This window comes from Salminus brasiliensis, chromosome 4, assembly GCF_030463535.1.
Source record: "Salminus brasiliensis chromosome 4, fSalBra1.hap2, whole genome shotgun sequence".
Lineage (NCBI taxonomy): Eukaryota > Metazoa > Chordata > Actinopteri > Characiformes > Bryconidae > Salminus > Salminus brasiliensis.
In genome coordinates this window covers 48,370,099-48,385,618 of record NC_132881.1, presented here as the reverse complement: position 1 = coordinate 48,385,618, position 15,520 = coordinate 48,370,099, and the positions used below count along the sequence as shown (strand labels likewise).

Here is a 15,520-nt window from a genome sequence, read left to right as displayed (position 1 = left end):
AGATTTTGAGAAATTATTACGATGTTAAATGCTACAAGGTAGTAATTTTCAAATAATAAAACCTCAAGGCCATAAACTGAAGCCACAAATCAAGCTTCTAGTGGCCACAAAAGATAATGCACTATATGTCCAAATGTTTGTGGACACCCTTTCTAATGAATGCATTCAGCTACTTTAAAGTGCACAGATGTGTAAATGCACACTCTGTAAAGAAATACTGCCAATACAATAAGACTCTCTAGGTGTGGGCTAAAAGTGGTATGACCCCCCCCTCCCCTCCCCCAGCATTGACCTGTGGAGCAGTGGAACTGTGTTTTTTGAAATGATGATGGAGCTCCATCTAGTACTTTCGGGATGAGTTGGGGAGGTGGGGTGGTAATCATCCAACATCCTGATCTTACTAACGACGCTCGTGTAACTGAATGCAATCAAACACAGCAATGTTCCTCCTAAGTCTAGTAGAAAGTTTAATGCCCTTGATTTCAAAGAAACAATGTCTAAGCAGGTGTCCCAATACTTTTGTCAATGAAGTGGATATGTTGTCTTGTGGCCTTATTATGGCATATAAACATGTGGCAACTACAAACTGAAGTTATGGCCTAAACATATTATCTTGTGACCACACCTTACTAAAAATAACCACCATAAATCCAGTCAAAATATCTAATATGTCCCATTTTTTAGATTAAATATAACTTCATTGTTTTAAGTAATTTAACCAGTGGAGGTGTCTGAAATAATAAGGAAATACCAAGCCATGCTATCTGCCCATGGAATAACTAACACACACACACTAAAGCAAGCAACAATTTCTGGAAATACATTTATTAATTTTAAAATATTCTTTCAACAGTCTCACAATGATTAGATATTTCGACTAGATTTAAGGTCATTTCACAGGATACCAGTGTTTTGCAGTGTTTGCATCAATTTCAGTCACAAAATTGGCCAAATTAGCATTTCTTGGTGAAGAATTCTATTAAAAGTCAACATTTTTTTGGACCTTTAAAGGATAAGTTCACACAAAAATGCTAAAATGCTTCTTTATAAACACAAGCTATTAAGGGCCTGTCTCTTCACGTCATACAAAAGACATGATGCTAAGTGGTCTCCATTAGCTTTCAGTCACTGTTAGCCACATTAGCATTTCTGAGTAGGCTGTGTATCTGGAAGCTGGATGTTTTGGTCTGTTCCTGGCTGTGCCAGCCTCTCCGCGCTCTCTTCAGCTGAGGGTTCGGACAGTACTGTGTAATCCACGCTGTCCGGTTCTCCTGAAGCTGTAACCGTGCTCTCCGACTGACCCTGAATATCAGGATCCTGGTCAGAATGCAAGACCTCAGCACCATCTGCCACAGCTTCCACTGCCGGACTTTCTAAAGCAACCTGAGCTGTGTCGGAGTTCTCATCTCCAGAGGTGGCCGGATCCAGGTCATCGTCCAGTGTTTGCGGCTCGTAAAGGTCTGATACGCTCTCCACTGGGCAAGCAGTCTTCTCGGCCTCTAAGCAGGCAGGGTAGCTGTGCTCACTGCTTAGGTCATCGCTGGTGCTCGTGCTGGAGGTGGTTTGTGCTGGGAAGCTGGACGCTGCAGTTTCTGTGTTCTTTGAGTAAGTGGTGCTGTGATGCTGAGGCTGCAGAAAAGCTTCAGCCGTGTCAGAATGGCCCGGGTCTGCAGATAGAGCTGTGTCTTCGGTCACCTCCTCTCCAGTCACGACCTCCTCGTCTCCTGTTACACCACATACAACAGTCTCAACACAGCAGAAGATCTGAAACTGACCGTCAGACTGTAGAAACTACACACACTGCAGATTCATACTGGATTAAACTCCCTCCACCATTATTACCGTCAGACTGTAGAAACTACACACACTGCAGATTCATACTGGATTAAACTCCCTCCACCATTATTACTGTCAGACTGTAGAAACTACACTCACTGCAGATTCATACTGGATTAAACTCCCTCCACCATTATTACCGTCAGACTGTAGAAACTACACACACTGCAGATTCATACTGGATTAAACTCCCTCCACCATTATTACCGTCACACTGTAGAAACTACACACACTGCAGATTCATGCTGGATTACACTCCCTCCACCATTATTACCGTCACACTGTAGAAACTACACACACTGCAGATTCATACTGGATTAAACTCCCTCCACCATTATTACCGTCAGACTGTAGAAACTACACACACTGCAGATTCATACTGGATTAAACTCCCTCCACCATTATTACCGTCAGACTGTAGAAACTACACTCACTGCAGATTCATACTGGATTAAACTCCCTCCACCATTATTACCGTCAGACTGTAGAAACTACACACACTGCAGATTCATACTGGATTAAACTCCCTCCACCATTATTACCGTCAGACTGTAGAAACTACACTCACTGCAGATTCATACTGGATTAAATAGATTTAATTAATAGTAATATTAATATATTCCTATTAATCAATTACAATTTCTACTAAATATACTATATACAACTACACACACTGCAGATTCATGCTGGATTACATTGGTCTACAGTTATTACTGTCATGTAAAAATCACACATGCTGCAGATTTATAGTGGGTTAAAATCTCTGATCTCATCATAATCCCTTAAACCCTACTGCAGCTGGACTAGGTTTAGGGGGGAGCTGTATAATTTATGTTGTTTTTCTTTTTTTTTTTTAATATAATAAAGTTGAGACGGTGATGAAATCTGAGCGACCAATAATAGATCAGGGGATGATCTGATGACTCACCCACAGACGCCTGTCTAAGTGCTACTGGATGCTGAATGGAGGACTGAATCTGCTGCTGTTCACTCAGAATGATCACATCCCTTCCTCCTATCAAACAATTCCACATTAATAACTGTGAGTGAAGGTTACTCCTGTATGAAATGAGATAAATATGTATAAAAGTGTAAACTTGTAAAACCAATTATATATAGTCTTTATTCTATTTCTTAAAAAAAAAAAAAAAAAAAATATCCAGGCCACGTTTACTACTTCTATAAAATAAATGAAAAGGGTGCCCAAACATTCACATACAACTGTATATGTACGCACTATAAGGACAAAAGTATTGGGACACTGAGTCATTAAATAGGTGCTTAATTCAGCATCAAATTCAAATGTAATTCAATGTAATAGGAGACACCACTGCGCCAACAACTACAAGTCAGCTGGTGAAATTTAGACCTTCCTCCTAGATCTTCCTCCATCAGCTGTGAGTGGTGTTATTATTGAACAGTGGAAGAGTTTAGGAGGAACAGCTCACAGAGAGCAGCTCAGCCACCGAGTGTCTGTCAGACCACGTAAAGTTACAGAGCGGGGTCAGGGCCGAGTGCTGAGCTCAGAGCAGAGTGCAGAAAAGCCTCCAACTGACTCAGTAACTGCAGAGGGACGTCATGAAAGCTCACATAGGTGTCCCAGTACTTTTGTCCGTATAGTGCATAAAAAGTAAGAAAAAGTAGAATACAAATAAAATAAAAATAAATGTTTATAAATGACGAAATAGAAGAAACATACTCCCTAATCCCACAGACACGTTGTAGGTAATGCCTTCATTCAGTTTCATTCAGACAGAAAAAAGAGACAGAAAACAGGAGACAGGAGAGGAAGGAGGAAGCTGTTAATTTCAGCAGTAAGAGAGTCAGAGTCAGTTACTCAATTCACTGAAGCTGAAAAAGTGAACATCTAACTGGCCATCATTCAACATCACCAGCGTCAAAGTCCATCACAATTCATAATAGTCTGATAATATGCCTAATTAACAGGTTATTAAGGCATTTAGGCGTGCGACTCAGGCGTGCGACTCAGGCGTGCGACTCAGGCGTGCGACTCAGGCGTGCGACTCAGGCGTGCGACTCAGGCAGAGATAATGTGAGCACGTCATCCATTAAACAGGAAACACTGAGAAACATCCTGGTAAGATTGGTGAAGTATTTACCCGGCAGACTCCACAGCCCAGAAACCTCCAGAGTTTTCAGCTTCCCCTCCAGCTCTGCTACTCTGTTACCCAGAATCCTGTTCCAACAGATGCAGGAATCCAGTACGTCACATCAGTTTATTCAGGAACAGCAGAACAGAAGACACACACTCCGCTACGCTGAAGAACATGCAGTAGATCATCACAGACACTGATCGGATTCGTGAATCCACTGAACCTCAAATTCTCTTATTGTGTGCATTTGACAATGGTATCAGGATCAGATCAGCATCAGCACTCATTATCATCATTAGACAGGTCTGTCTCTGTGTCCAAATATTTGTGGACACCTCTTCTAATGAATGCATTTAGCTACTTTAACTTGCACCCATTGCTGACAAAGATGTGCAAATGCACACACACAGCTTGTCTAGCCCCTGTAGAGAAGTACTGCCAATAGAATAGGACTCTCTGGAGCAGATACACTAGATGAACCTATTGACCCCATGCTGCCTAATAATGCCAGGCGTGGGCTAGTAGAGGGGTATAAGGGTTTCATGCAGGTCAGCGACTCACTTGTTGGTCTGCCGTTGGTGCTGAATGACCATGTTCTTCTCGTGGATGGTCTCCAGCAGGGCTGTGGCCAGAGACTTCAGGTCACTGATGGACTGTGGAGTGACCGGGAGGCTGCAGCCGTTTTCCTCAGACAGCAGAAGCTCTTGCACTGCATGAACAGACAAATGTAAATTTTTAGGAAATTCCTTAAAAACATGGATGACGAACTAAATTAGGTCAATTAGAACAGCAGGAGCCTCCAGGACTCAGGCCTCAATCTGACGAGTAGAAACAAGTGAGTCGAAGTAGCAGGAACATCTGGCCTGTACTTTGCTTTGCTAATATTGATAATATTTATATTCATTTTTATTTCGTTTTTGTATTTTTGTAACAAAAAAGGACCAGGTTTATGTATAAAGCACATTTCATAAACAGAAAAAATACAATGATGCAAAAATATATATAATAATTATAAATTTATATATATATTAAAAAGCTAAAATAAAAATAAATGCATAAGAATAAATTGCAAAAACATGTTTTTCCATCAGGGTTTCCAACCTTTTTATAGAACACATGGTTAATGGATGCACCATTCAATAACCTGTAATATATGCAAATCTATTCCATAATTTTTCATTAAAACTTCAAAAATGATTTTGTTTTTATTATTGTTTTATTTATGATTTTTATTTTTTTATTTTAAAGTTGAAATGCAAAAAAGAGCCTCCAGTTATATATATATATATTATTGTGATAATCTGATAAATCCATTAAAAAGGGTTGGAGAATTATTGTAATGTATGATTTTAATATCAGCCAAAGCCAATTATCTATAAACTGAACCCTGAAAGTACAGTACAGTGTAAGTACAGTGTTCCGGGTGGTCTCGGTCACACAACTGTCTGGTTCTCTACCTTGCTTGGCGGACAGCACTCCCGTCAGAGCACTGCTGTTGGCTTTGCCATAAACTTTACAGTTCTTCTTGCTCTCCAGCGCACTCTGCAGAGGAACAGATGGCAGACATGCATAACAAATGTGCTCTATTCGTAATAGCGGTGCATTAGCTGATCAGCAAGGCTACGCTGAAGTCTATGGCCTTGATTTATGACATCCATTAGTGTGTGTAGAGATATTTATACAGCTCACGCTAAATAAATAAACACCCAGTCGGCTTAACGTTATTCAGTCAGGCTCAGAAATAACAGGTTGCATTCTGTCTCACATCCATCTCTTCTGAGTCAGTAAAGAGTGGAAATGTACGTGTTTATTATGGGATGTAAAGGATACGGACAGAGCTGTGGATGTTTTTGTTCGTTTACGTTTTTTTTTATTTTTTTTATTGTTTTTTTTAAGCCATCAGTCAAACGCTCACCTTATACTTCATCAAATTAGTTTTGAGGAGGTTGACCTCTTCCTGGAGTTGCACAAACCGTTCATGGAGGTATCTACAAAACACACACAAGAACATTAAAATACAACTGGTTTTAAAGCAGTTTCACATCCCATTAGTCATGCATGGTCTCACAGCGTTGATTAAGTCTGGAATCTTAGTTTCAGGTCTGTACTTCTACATTAACTCCAACACTGAGCTGCTTCACCTGCAGACACCTGCAGAGCAGTTTGGCCTCTGAATATGTCCAAATTCTAGAAGCATACAGTTATTAGTGCCATGTCAATACATCTATAATAAATTAATAAATTAATATAATAAATAATAAATTTCTAAATTGGCTTTTTTTTAATGTATTTGTTCATTTTTTTGGTTCTGCCAATGAACCCACCCTAGCACTAGCAATGCTCCCGACACCAGGAGGGTAAGAGCTTAACACACGTCCCCTTTGATTCATGTAAATCCAGCTACCGCCTCTTTTCTAACCATCACTGCTGCAGCATCGTTAGGCAGCCCGCACGCTTGGAGGTAAGCGCCGGGTACCCAGCTCCACAGCATTGTTTTTTTTTTTACCCACCCAGAGAGAGGACGGCCAACTGTCCTCTCTCAAACTCCAGAAACTGATGGCAAAGCGACATGGCTTGGTATTCGAACTTGACCCGCAGGCCATTGTGGTATAAAATGTCAACTTTACAGGATGAGGAAAAACCTTCCTTAAGTTTAGGAGTAAAGGAGGTCAATGTTTTATTCATTACTCATTTAGTCATTCTGAAGCATTTCTATTGGTCCAAATTCTGATACAACTCTCAGATTCACATTATAGAGAAAAATGGTTTAAAAAACTACTTTTCTTGGGTTAGTTTCTATATAAATAATAAAACATTGAAATAATACAATATAATTATTCTTTATTCTGTGCATATAACAATAATTTTCAACCAGATTATCTGTGGGTTCTTAGAATTAAAAGTTTCTTCAATATACAGAACAATTTGGTGTAAAAAACAGAAGGTGCTGGTGCCTCCCTACCCTCTGGTTCAGGCTCTCCTGCTGTGTAAATTCACCACTTTTTTGCCATACTCCTCCAAACCACTTTGCTTTCCTTCCTTTCTGTTGTCTTTCTATCTCCTCCCACGCATCAAGATGTCTTGTTCCTCACAAATATCTCAGAGCTAGAGACACTTGTGCAAAGAAAAGTAGGGAAGAAATCTAACTAAAAGAGCTGAAAGCCGCAGCATCACGTACTGCACTGTTGCACTACAGCTGCACCACTCACCTGTTCTCCATGCAGAGAGCATCCACATCCAGGATGCGGTTGTCGTGGCAGCCCAGGATATGGTTGATTTCGAGGTTGAGGCGCTGAGCTTTCTCCTGGTACACCTTCCTCTCTGCTCGGACGTCCTGCAGCTCGTCTGTCGCTGCCTTCAGGCTGTGCTCCAGCTCCTCGTTCTAGAACCGAGTTCACAGTCTCAACTCAGTGTTTGTGACAGAGGCTATATTTTCCAAGTAAGTGCTCAGACAGCTGAGTGCACACCCACTGCAGAGACAGGCCTTCACACAGAGCTTTACACGGATTGTGAACTAGTTTGGTGTGGGCGCTGTTTGACTGGAGGTGGGTGTCTGTATTTGGGACCCACCTGCTCTCTGGCTCTCTCCAGCTGCTGGACAAGGTCCTCCCTCTCATGAGCTGGAAAGTGGCGGACCCCGACCTCTTCATCCCCAAGACGCTGTTTGGCGATGGTCATCCTCAGCAGCTGGAAGGGTGAGGTCAGGACACACACTGTTACGTTCCAGTAGATTTAAGAGGTTTTAGAGAAGATTAAAGGTCAGTGTATCCTCCCTGCCACCCTCAATTTAGCTAAAGCGCTTCAGACACACAGCTAACTAGACTAGAGAGAGCCTGCATGGTGACGATGGTGTAACACAGTGAACAGTGTGACAGCTTCATACTGGATATTAATGTTATAAGAGCTTCATACTGGATATTAATCCTATTAGAGCTTCATACTGGATATTAATGTTATAAGAGCTTCATACTGGATATTAATGTTATAAGAGCTTCATACCGGATATTAATGTTATTAGAGCCTCATACTGGATATTAATGCTATTAGAGCCTCATACTGGATATTAATGCTATTAGAACTTCATACTGGATATTAATGTTATAAGAGCTTCATACTGGATATTAATGTTATTAGAGCTTCATACTGGATATTAATGCTATTAGAGCTTCATACTGGATATTAATGCTATTAGAGCTTCATACTGGATATTAATGTTATTAGAACTTCATACTAGATATTGATGTTATTAGAACTTCATACTGGATATTAATGTTATTAAAACTTCATACTGGATATTAATGTTATTAGAGATTTATACTGGATATTAATGCTATTAGAACTTCATACTGGATATTAATGTTATTAGAGCTTCATACTGGATATTGATGTTATTAGAACTTCATACTGGATATTAATGTTATTAGAGATTTATACTGGATATTAATGCTATTAGAACTTCATACTGAATATTAATGTTATTAGAACTTCATACTGGATATTGATGTTATTAGAACTTCATACTGGATATTAATGCTATTAGAGATTTATACTGGATATTAATGCTATTAGAGCTTCATACTGGATATTAATGTTATTAGAGCTTCATACTAGATATTGATGTTATTAGAACTTCATACTGGATATTAATGTTATTAAAACTTCATACTGGATATTAATGTTATTAGAGATTTATACTGGATATTAATGCTATTAGAACTTCATACTGGATATTAATGTTATTAGAGCTTCATACTGGATATTGATGTTATTAGAACTTCATACTGGATATTAATGTTATTAGAGATTTATACTGGATATTAATGCTATTAGAACTTCATACTGAATATTAATGTTATTAGAACTTCATACTGGATATTGATGTTATTAGAACTTCATACTGGATATTAATGTTATTAGAGTCTCTATTTAGGACTCTATTTATTACACATTGCACAATTTGCACACTACAGGCAATTATTTATTATTCTCTGTCTGTACTGTGTTGTCTGTCCGCACTTGTTTGTTTGTGTTGCACTTGTGTTCTGTATGCACTGTCTATGTTGCACCATGGTCCTGGAGGAACGTTGTTTTGTTTCACTGTGTACTCTGTATGTAGTTGAAATGACAATAAAACCCACTTGATTTGACTTGACTAGAGCTTCATACTGGATATTAAAGCTATTAGAGCGTCATACTGGATATTAAATGTTATTAGAACTTCATACTGGATATTAAAGCTATTAGAGCTTCATACTGGATATTAATGTTATTAGAACTTCATACTGGATATTAATGTTATTAGAACTTCATACTGGATATTAATGCTATTAGAGCTTCATACTGGATATTAATGTTATTAGAACTTCATACTGGATATTAATGTTATTAGATGATGTGTTATGGGATGTTTTACACAAAATTGATACCTTGTTGTCCCCCTGGACCTCCGTTAGTCTCTGATTCAGCTCCTTCACCTCATCACTCAACCTCCTGTTTTTCTCCTGAGCGTCTCTTAGCAGCTGGGCCAGATTCACCTGTCCAGAACACAGCATCGTCTCAGTGATGAACTCAGGGATAGTCTGAATAGGATCACTGTGATTGAAACCGGCCACATAAAAACACCTGTGGAAACCTCTTTAATCAACATGATTAGAAAGCAGAGCCATACCTGGTTCCTTTTTTCTGGAGGAAGAGTCGGGTCACCGTCCTGGAAGCAGAAGAATGCAGTCAGCCAGTGCATAAACAGGACTTATCCATATCATTTTACTCACATGATAAACAAGACAGAAGACAAGAGAAAAAAAGTCCAATTCATATATCAAATATTTACAATAATTTTATATAATAAAACACTGGATAATATAACAGGGTTGTAAGAATTTAACAATATATCAAAGTATCACAATATGTTCTGTAATACTGTATCAATTCTCAAAAACACAAAATTGATTATTAATGAAGAGTTTAGATGTAAAGATTGGGGTCAGGCATTGGTTCATTTAGTGTTGTGTTTAAATCCCCACCACTAGATGGCAGTGCTGTGTCTTCAGATCCCACTGCTCTGATTGGATAAACAGTACTTTTCTTTTACTCAGATTTGATGCATTTGATGGTGTTTTTATACTACGACAGTATTTCTTTAGGAAAATTATATATTTTTTAATCAATTAATTATTTTGCTTACAGTAATTATACTTGATAAGCACTAGATAAATATATTTTGAATTGAATAGAATTTTGAATGAATTTAGCTGAATATATTGAATCGTAACTCCTGTGCCGTGATACTAATGGTATCACCAGGTTCTTGCCAATACACAACCCTTTAATATAATATAATTTATTATAATATACTATAGCATTGTTACTGTTGCACTAAAAACCCCCATATCTCCAAAAACAGTCACTTTACAGGAGAAGAAGAAGAAAAACTTTCAAGCAATTTTGGAGCATTTCTATTGGTCCATTTACCATGAAATTCTGATACAGTATAAAGAACAACTGCAGATTCACATTATGGAGAAAAAAGAAATTGTTGATGAATGTGACAGCGTTAATATAATATAATATAATATAATATAATATAATATAATAGAGCAGATCATAACAGAAACACTCACTATAAGTTCTCTGTATTTCTTTTTCAGGCCCTGGTGACGTTCTCGTAGCTGATTGGCCATCAGTTTAAACTGGTCGCGCTCCTGCTGGCAGGTGTCCAGCTCTTTGGACAGGATCAACAGGGCCTCCTTCTTGCTCTCCAGCTTTCGCTTACACACCAGGAACTGAACACAGGAAGGAAACACTCATGTTTTCATCAGAAACTCTGCAGGTCCCACCAGGACACACCCAGCGTCAACACCAACATCCACCAACGACTAACCCGGTTCTCCACAGAACACTTCTTCAGTACGTGACACTGACTGACCCACACACTGCAGGCCAATCAGCAGCCTCTGTGTTCATATGTTCAACATTGCAGCTGAACATGATCATTAAGACGCCCTTCATTACTATACTGTTCCACCGCTCAGTCTAATAAACACTGACAGACGTTCAGAGCAAAGTGATGATGTTCATCAATACTGTGATTCATTACAGCACAATCAGCACATCAGCAGCACCTCTAGGACATGGACCAACTACAGTCATGTTGACAAAGTTATGAAACCCCATGAAAACCTCTGTTTTTAACATACACCATATGGACAAAAGTATTGGGACACTTGCACATTGTTTCTTCTGAATACAATTGAAAAGAGCTGATTCTGCTTTTGTTGGAGTAACTGTAAACTCTACTGTCCAGAGAAGAAGACTTTCTACTAGATTTTGGAGGAGGAGCATTGCTGTGAGGATTTGATTGCATTCAGCTACAAGAGAGTTCGCGTTAGTCAGGAAGTTGGATGAGGATTATGATCTCCACCCCACCTCTTCCCTACAACTCATCCCAAAAGTACTGGATGGAGCTCCACCACCATCATTCCAGAGAACACAGTTCCTCCACTGCTCCACAGCTCCTCAATGCTGGGGGGCTTTATACCCCTCTAGTCCACGCCTGGCATTATTAGGCAGCATGGAGCCAATAGGGTCATGATGTTGATCTGCTCCAGAGAGTCCTATTCTATTGGCAGTACTTCTTCTCTACAGGGGCTAGACAAGCTGTGTGTGTGCAGCAATGGGTGCAGCTTAAAGTAGCTGAATGTATTCATTAGAAGGGGTGTGTGTAGTGTATTTAAACATCTGGACATCTGAACCCTGTGTGAACAATGCTGAGAGATGGAGGGGAGATGTTAAACAATATAAAAACTCGACTGAACTAAATCAGTCATTCCAGAACGTCTGATTACAGAATCTGATACTGAAAAGAAAGGGATTTTACCGAATCCGTTAATCAGCAGCTCATCTGATCTAAACTGTGGAGCTGGATTATTTATACAAACACACAAACACACAAACACACACACACACACACACACACACACACAGATCAGATTGGAATCAGCTGATACTCAGCATAAGAAACTGGGATTCGAATGGGGGGCAAAATAACCTGTTTGGGGTATCCCTAGTGCTTGGTGCTGTAGACGATATATAGCATATAAACTACTTTACTGTAAGTTTGGCAGGTGCTCCGGCCAATAATGCACTACAACAGCTGTACGAACAACATGTGTGAAGCCTGGGATCACAGTTCGGCAGTAAAGCAGGGGCTTGTTGAAGCACAGCAGCTCTAAAACAGCTCTGGTGACGCTGACGTGTGACTGAGACACAGTTTTACAGCTTCCACAATATTGGTATCATGTTTTTTAGATGTCAACGTGCACTTTCACTGAGAATATGTGCAATAATAGCAGAATAATATTGGGATTTGCAGCTAATTGTAATACATTTTTTTTATTATATATATATATATATACACTGCATTTATAATCCACTACTAATAAACATTGTATTTCTCAGTAATGCGGATTCAGCTGGTTTTGTATACTATACACCTATATTATATTTACTGTGCCAGGGTCAGCACACAGGGTCATTTGTGCTACTAAGCCCCTGGAGCAGAGAGGCTTGAAGGTCTTCCTAATAGTACCCAATAGTGGCAGCTTAGAGAACTCAGGTATCGAAAACTCGGGTATCGAACCCACAACCCTATGACCAATGACCCAGTGCTCTAACCACCGATTTAGCCCCAATTTCCACATTTAGGACCACAGATATGTACACTAAATATCAGCCCTCAATAAATATAGATGCATTATAATTATACAAAATTTATAATAAATATAGATGTCCTCCTGGAACATTTATCTGGACCTCCCAGCTCAACCCAACAGTCGCTTAAGAAGACCCCAGCCGACTGGAACAGGTGTGTTTAGGCCCATGCTGAAACTGAACTCTGCAGGTTGGCAGCCAGACCTCCAGGATGGGGCTTCCTCACCATGCTCTTGGCGCTTCGAGCACTGAGAAAAGGCAGAGGGTCGCCACTACTGCTGGGATATCTGGGATCTCCCCAGCAGCCCCTCACGCACCACCTCTTTCTCAAACCAGAGAATGTTGTGTTGTCCTCCTGCTTGGACACAGAATGAGTGCAATCCCTGCGTGCATGCATTGGTGACAGTCACAGCCTTCAGCATCAGTCACGATTTAGGAGGCAGAGGTTGGTTTGAGAGCTGGTGAGGTTCTAGCTCAGCTGTGCAGCAGGAAGCACAACCCTCTAACCCTCCACTGACCACTCATTTTCTATGTACTGATATATATATATATATATATATATATATATACATACATACATATACAGACACATACATATATACATATATACACACAGACACATTATATATATATATATAATAGAGAGAGAGAGAGAGGGAGAGAGAGAGAGCTATGTCTAATCACCCTCTTGGTGACAGCAGATGATACAGTAAGCCTGACCAGCAGCAGCAGCAGCAGCAGCAGCTTATCTGGCCATAATGCGCCCCTGCTCAGCTCCTCTCACCTCGTTCACCAGGCCCTGCCAGTCGCTCTCGCTTCTCCTGGATGGATTCATGTCGCTCTCCCGGACAGATGATTCATGTAGAAGCAGAAGAACCTCGCAGTGACAGAAGCATCTTCAGCCACGGCTCCTTCACAGGTGACACATTTCTCAAAGCCAAAAGCGACATGGAGCTTCGATTCCCACCCGTATTCCGGCACGCCCCGCCCTACTGTGCTGTGATTGGCCTATAGCGTTCCAGAGTCCCAGAGCCGTCCCTGCTTTAAGATAGGCTCGCATTAGTCCCGCCTCCCCGCAAGTGGATTGGCTGGTTGCTCGGATCCTGTGCCGGGATTGGCTTACATGCATTGACCACGTCCTTATGACGCAAGATGGGCGCTGATAATATCCAATCGTATACGAGTGGGCGTGGCTTACGTAAAACAGGTGGGAGAACATAATGTCCATCAGAAGCGTCACTTCCTGTTGTCACGACCGACGTGTGTGAGTCAGGGGTGCCTGAGGGGCTGACGGGAATGAGAAGCCCACCCGAGATCGGTCAGTCCAGTGTAATTACCCACCAGTTCTAAATTGTTTGTAATTAATTAAAATATTAAAGGTAATATTTTCAACGTTATTGATTATTATTAATTCGTTTTTAACCCTGAGATCAACTGATGATGATGAGGTGTGTGTTTATTTATTCCTTATTATTAAATAGGCTTTTTTCTGTCGTATTAAGCTTAATATTAAATCATAATAAATTAAATTAAATATTAAATTATATTTCATTTAAACAATGCATGATTATATATATATATATAAATGATAAATGATAAATTATAAATGAATATATTCTTGTTTTCAGTCAAGAGGACTTAAGAGGTTTTTCCACCCTCACACACACTGCCACAGTCCTTGAACTTAGGCTTACTTGGAACTCCCCCAGTCACGACATCCTAACATCAGTGGATACCAGTGTGTCCCCAGTGTCCTCTTTTTTCTAATCAAATGTTTTTAAGATGATGATCATCACACATTCAACCAAGTGCCCAAACTTTTGACTGGTACTATATATGTATATATATACAATCTGGACCAGATAGTCATAAACCTATTGGCATTCCTAATGCCAGGCGTGGTCTAGAGGGGTATTATAAAGCCCCCCAGCATTGAGGAGCTGTGGAGCAGTGGAAGAGCTGTGTTCTCTGGAGTGATGGTGGTGGAGCTCCATCCAGTACTCTTGAATGGGATTAGTTGGGGAGTTGGGGATGATGAGGTGGGGTGGTGATCATCCATCCAACATCCTGACCTCACTAACGCTCTTGTTGCTGAATGCAATCAAATCCTCACAGCAATGCTCCTCCTCTAGAATCTAGTAGAAAGTCTTTTTCTCTGGACAGTAGAGACAGTTACTCCAACAGAAGCAGGATCAGCTCTTTTTTTGATACTCTTGATTTCAGAAGAAACAATGTATGAGCAGGTGTCCCAATACTTTTGTCCATATAGTGTATAATCGGGAAAAAACAAGAAGCAACACAAATGTGGTGCCCAAGTTGAATTTTTGGGGGGATTTCTGAAATGAACTCCAAAATTGAGGCCATCAGATTCGGTGAGGGACATTTAACCAAACATTCGGTATTTTTGTTTTTTTTAAGTTTGGGAACCTTCAATTATTTTGACTTCATAAACCCATTAGCCGGTTAATCACTCTTGAATACCTGCCTGAATAAATGGCAGTTAAGGGGAACTGTGGAAGTCAAGCTCCTTTTCACTGTGGGTAAATTCAGACTACTGGAGCCAGCTGTGCAAAATGAGCGCAGTGATCTACAGAAAAATAGCTTCTCTGCTGAATAGCTGTGTAGAGATGATGCACGGCTTACAAAACAAGTGTAATCGGCCCGGTTAGTCCACGTGTTAGCATTCTGACATTGTGCTGTCTCATGTCTTGGTCATCGGCTCTGGGAGAGAGAGCGATCTGGCACCAGGTCAGCAGCTGACAGGCTGGTAAAGTGAGCTTTGCCAACACAAGCAGTCCCACGCTGCCCTGTCAGTATTCCCTCAGGACTGGAGGAACTGGAACCTCCTGCTGTGGAGCTGT

At 40.3% G+C, this 15,520-nt stretch overlaps 1 protein-coding gene across 2 annotated transcripts; it reads right to left on the bottom strand.

The window, feature by feature from the left end:
- Nucleotides 1-809: 809 nt before the first annotated feature.
- ccdc149b (coiled-coil domain containing 149b) lies at nt 810-13,623 on the bottom strand. 2 transcript variants are annotated; one of them, XM_072678590.1, is made up of 13 exons: nt 13,444-13,623; nt 10,571-10,732; nt 9,619-9,657; nt 9,377-9,484; nt 7,521-7,637; nt 7,160-7,332; nt 5,866-5,938; nt 5,408-5,492; nt 4,512-4,659; nt 3,957-4,033; nt 3,536-3,568; nt 2,765-2,851; nt 810-1,724 (listed from the first exon to the last, which is right to left on the bottom strand). In XM_072678590.1, the coding sequence occupies exons 1-13, from the start codon at nt 13,492-13,494 to the stop codon at nt 1,141-1,143; spliced, it is 1,737 nt and encodes a 578-aa protein (XP_072534691.1). In that variant the 5' UTR covers nt 13,495-13,623; the 3' UTR covers nt 810-1,140. The 2 variants fall into 2 exon arrangements, with proteins under 2 accessions (XP_072534691.1, XP_072534692.1); XM_072678591.1 differs by lacking the exon at nt 3,536-3,568.
- Nucleotides 13,624-15,520: the final 1,897 nt, after the last annotated feature.

Excerpts from the sequence above, each read along its gene's own strand:
- ccdc149b (XM_072678590.1), bottom strand. The coding sequence starts at position 13,494 with ATGAATCCATCCAGGAGAAGCGAGAGCGACTGGCAGGGCCTGGTGAAC. Across the intron at positions 5,939-7,159 it reads GCTCTCTGCATGGAGAACAG|ATACCTCCATGAACGGTTTG; the intron begins GTGAGTGGTGCA and ends TGTGTTTTGTAG. Across the intron at positions 2,852-3,535 it reads CGTGTCTGTGGGATTAGGGA|GAGGAAGGGATGTGATCATT; the intron begins GTATGTTTCTTC and ends ATTGTTTGATAG.